The sequence below is a fragment of the Lissotriton vulgaris genome, chromosome 3_1 (genome assembly GCF_964263255.1).
Source record: "Lissotriton vulgaris chromosome 3_1, aLisVul1.2, whole genome shotgun sequence".
NCBI lineage: Eukaryota > Metazoa > Chordata > Amphibia > Caudata > Salamandridae > Lissotriton > Lissotriton vulgaris.
The window spans coordinates 2,042,155,430-2,042,160,357 of NC_141689.1; the positions used below are offsets into that span (position 1 = coordinate 2,042,155,430).

At 32.0% G+C, this 4,928-nt stretch overlaps 1 protein-coding gene across 1 annotated transcript; it reads right to left on the minus strand.

Annotated features, from left to right (window-relative positions):
* Positions 1-1,618: 1,618 nt before the first annotated feature.
* On the minus strand, positions 1,619-4,607 carry LOC147728778 (uncharacterized). Its single transcript, XM_086963338.1, has 3 exons — positions 4,158-4,607; positions 1,984-2,199; positions 1,619-1,907 (listed from the first exon to the last, which is right to left on the minus strand). Exons 1-3 carry the CDS (start codon positions 4,593-4,595, stop codon positions 1,644-1,646), a joined length of 918 nt encoding a protein of 305 aa, XP_086819464.1. The 5' UTR covers positions 4,596-4,607; the 3' UTR covers positions 1,619-1,643.
* Between the last annotated feature and the right edge of the window lie 321 nt (positions 4,608-4,928).

A 4,928-nucleotide genomic window follows, 5' to 3' on the forward strand; every position in this document is an offset into this window, starting at 1 on the left:
CCGAGTCATGGTATGATAAAAATTGTAGGTCAGCATATAAATCCCTAGCGCTAGCAGTGCGATCTACTGACAGGGAGGTCATACAGGGCGCTAGGAAACACTATAAAAGGATGCAATACGTTGCAAAAAAATCCTGGGACAATAAATATTGGGATGAGCTGTATGAAGCAAGCAAGTCCAGAGATACGATGGGCTTTTGGCACCTTGTGAGGTGGGGCAAGGGGAATCAAAAACCACAGCCCGAAAACCACGTCCCTCCAGAACGCTGGATAATGTATTTTAAGTCCCAGTTTGCTAACGTAAACAGCGTACCTATAACAGCTCTGGACTTTATCAGCTGTTCCATACCTACAAGCCCACTAGTGTTCACAAGGAAAGACGTTGAATATGCCCTCAATTTAATACCTAATAGAAGAGCCCCGGGCCTAGACAAAATTCCAGCAGATCTTTTCTTACATAATAAAGAAGTCTGGGTCCCGTACATAGAATTGTTGGCAAATGCCATTGCGAGAGGCACTGCCTTGACGGACACATGGCGGGGAGCTGAAATCATACCTATTTTTAACAAGCATTTGCAATGCAATAGGTCTCGCCTTAGTTAAGATTAAGTTATTTACATTGCAATTGGTAATGGCATTAGTTATAATGTTTGCATATGTTGAATATTTTGCAGTTCCTCTGCAATATATTTTGTATTTATGTTGTTTACACACATGATTTCACACATTATCAATAATTATATAGATATGTTATAGTTAGCATTTTTGAGTAGGAAATAATCAGGCAAACTACAGTGTTCTTTAAAAAGTTTTTTTTATGACATATAGAAAGATATACTCACATGTACATATTATTGGCATTCTTTTAGAACTGAGATAGTTTCAATTGTATGTTGAGCATTTTTTTAGTTTGTATTTAGTTATATTTGAAAATTAACTTGGTAAATAATATGGTAATCTGCATGTACATTCCTTAGGCAAAAGAAGTAGTAACAATGAAACAAGTATTTATTTTGTAGGTTCAAGTAAAATAAACAAAACAATTATAGCAAACGAGAGTGCAATTTTTGGATGTTTTCTAATATACACTTTACTAATAACAATTAGTTAAAGTATTATGACAATAAAGTGCAATATTTTAAATAATGCAACAAGTAACAAAAAAATGCACAGTTTTTCAAACATAAAAAGTATTTTAGTCTTTACATGAAATAGAAATGACTTTTTATAGAAATAACTTTTTGAAAAAATCAAACATAAGTAATCAGTAGTATCATCCAACGTAATCAGGTCACTTTTTAGTGTTTTTAATACTGTTATGGCAATAATGTTTGTAGATCAATTCTAGCAACATATAGTGCAATTTTTTAGTATTTTGTCAGATACATTTTTGTAAGTATTTGTGATAGTACAATCATGATAAAGTGCTGTATTTTCAATAATGCAATTATTAAGAAAGATATGCACAGTTTTGCAAACAAAGAAAGTATCATTTACTACTGTTACATGAACAAGAAATGGATTTTGGGATACAAATAACTATCTGAAAAAGTCAAACATAAGTAATCAGTAGTAGTATGCAAACTCTTCAAGTTACTTTATAGTAATTTGTATGCGGTATTGCAACAATTGTTTATATTGCAGTTATATTTCTCTTATTATGTCTGTAATGCAACCATTACAAAACAGTACACTAAGTGTTATTGGCAAAAATGGCATTAAAGCATTTTCAAAATCTTCTGTGTCAGTTTCAATGTTTAAGAAGTCCATCAAAGGTGTATTATTGATGTCCATTGATTGCAAGTTTTCATTATTTTCTATTTGCACCACCATTGTGCTTTTCTCTTGGTATGTTTTTTCCATGCCAAATAACGTAACAGTTATGTTTTCTTTTGGTGGTTGTATTACCTATGGAAATAGTGTTTTAGTACATCTTTCTTAATTTTCTAATAGCATTTTGATATTGCTAAAAATATTTACTTACTTGTATTGTAGTGTGTCTCGTTGTGTTCAATATCTTCTCTCCATTGTACTCATGTACAGCCATATGTGTAAGCTGAACATATTTCCCAATTTCAACCGTAAAATCAGTGGCGTCTCTCCATAGACTTATCTTCACTGAATCTGTAGCATCATTAATTGTAATGCTCCTTATTTTGGTGTCTTGGCCTCCAACAAGTATAGTTTTAGTATCTTCTGCCTGTGGTATGTAAAGTTGGCATTTGTTGCAGTTTTGTATACTTTAATGAATCTTGGATAATAAATTTAATTTTTTGTATATGTACACAGCATTATTCAGAAACATACTATAGACATTCTTATATTTGCAACATTAAATAATGGAAACAAAAATTATTAATTCTTTGGCATGCAAGTTTTGCTTACTTTTGTACAAATGCAAGTGGATATAATTTGTGTTACTTACCTTCTATTGCTGTTTATAGTTAACAGATCCATTCATGTATTGCTAGTATATTTTATCTTTCTTTTGATTAAACTTTCTTTTTTCTCTTTCTACATTTCTACTTTTGGTAATTAGTAAGTCCATTGATGGTACATAGAGTTTTCCATAGGCTGATATAATACTATCATAGTATCAATGTTAATACTTCAGCTGGAAAGAGCTGAGCTCGTAGGAGACTTTTTTATTCTGGATAGAAGTGCATGCCTCTTGTTTTGTTGAAATTGTGTTGGACATCTTTAGTTTGCATGTAATATAAGAGATGTCAGCAGGGGTGGCAGGGAAGAGCATGAGAGCAGGAGATATTCTTGCTTACGGTAAGAGTATGTTATACTCTTGCTGTCTTGGAGGTGCATTGTACATTATCACGTTTAGTGTTATAGATGAGCTCCTAGTAGTTAGGGCAGGAAAAAGTTGGAGGGTAGGAGCTAGTCTTTTTTTAAGTTGAAGTCTGCTAAGCTTGTTGGTATGTTGGTGCTGCGATTGACATTTATGTTTTGTGCAACAGAAGAGCTTTCAGGAGGGATGGGCAGGAAGTGCTGGAAGGTAGGAGCTTTTTCTGTTTTGGGTGCAGCTGTCAGCAGTGGTTGTAGGGGGAGGTGGCATCCCATACTGCTCTGCTGATAACACAGCAGTTGTCAGCAGAGCAGTTGGGGGGGATGCAGGGAAGTTCTGGAGGATAGGAGCCTTTCTTCTATGGTAGCAGTCTGTTTAATAAGGCATCAAATATATAAATATACTGTGCGAATACTTATGTTGTATGTATATATACATAAAACTTTTACAAAGCTGATAGAATTGCAACATGTGTTTGAATTGTTTGCTACTGTGAGTTAGAAAGTGTCTCCTCAGCTTGGAGTTTTCCTCATAAGCTAATATTGTTTTTTTTATACATATAATGAAAGGAAAGTTATAGGGATTGATATGGAGATGGGAGTTAAAAGGAACAAAATTGAGGAAAGAAGTAGAGGAAGACGTACAATAAGATCAGCAATTGGTGATAAGCTGTTAATGGTGTACTTGATATATTTTATTTCTTAGCTATTGTAGAACATGTAGTAATTACTTGTTTTGGATATTATTGTACAATCTTATTTGTTGTACAAGTATCTATTTTAAACAAGTAAATACTGTTTGTATTGTGTGTTGTTATGTTTCGGATTTATGTAACATATATAAAATTATTTACTTACTTTATCATAGTTGCTGATTGTTGCTTTGGAGGGTATAATTAACATAATAAAATAGTTCAGAATAAAATTTTGTAAGAAAATAATTGCATATTAATTACTTGTTGCAGATAGCAATGTACATCTATTTTTTTGTACAACTAGTTATGTGAAACAAGTAAATTATTTGCAGTTAAGTTGCATATGTTATTGAATTTTTCTGTTTTTGGTAATGTATAGAGAATTTACTTACCTTGTATTAATGTATAATAATTGTCTCATATATTTGTATATCTGTATGTACTGTTCTATTTAAATATTGGCATGTTAGCAATAGTAATATCATAAAACAGTACCTTTTATATTATTTTATGAAAATTATAAGTTGTAAAACTTGTTTACATATAAACATTGCATTTTATTTGTAATTTAAACAATTACATTTTATTGTACAATGAAGAACTCTTTTTAGCCAAAAGGAACTAAGACAAATAGCTGCATGCAAAATAATAATAAAATAATGCTTACTTCTGTTATTGTTCCTGACACACTCAGGAGTGTCTTTACAGCAGCTCCTCGAACAGCTTTTATTGGAGATACTGGTGGGGCTGGTGGTTGCAGGATGCATTCCGCTTCCTGGATAATACCTGCTGAAATTGTAAGGGGTGGCATTCTTGCTATTTTCGTTTGCTTTGTCAACATCAAAATATCATTTTTGAAAATGTAATTGCGAATAAGTAATCCATTTTGTTCTTTTGTTTGCATATAGTAATCCTCATTATAACATGTTGCTTTTATAGTACTACTTTCATCAGCCAATGCCATATGATACAAAACTTTATTTTCTTGTTTTGAATTTCGATAATAAGTTTTAGGTGAACATTTGATGATATTGACTCGTAGCGCTTTCTGGTATGGCTTGGAATCAAATTGATTGGTGCTCTTTAATTCTTCAATGGAAATCATCTGTAAAATAATATGTAAATATTAATAGTCAATACTGTTATTTTTGCAAAGACAGTACTTTCATAAGGTAACATTGTTAAACAGTACATTACATAGCTATCCATATTGGTTTATGATCACTGTAATATGATTCTAATGTTCCGTAATTTGTAGGATGTGCATTTGTAAAAATGTGATCTAGTAAAGAGTTGTAATCTGTTGTAGGTGTGTTAATTTTCTGCTCACAATTAAAATTTGTTTTCATGTAGTTCTGTAGTAATTTGCTACTGTATGTTGTTTGTTGTAGGTCAATGTTAAAATCACCCATTATGATGTATTTAGGATGTGGATATG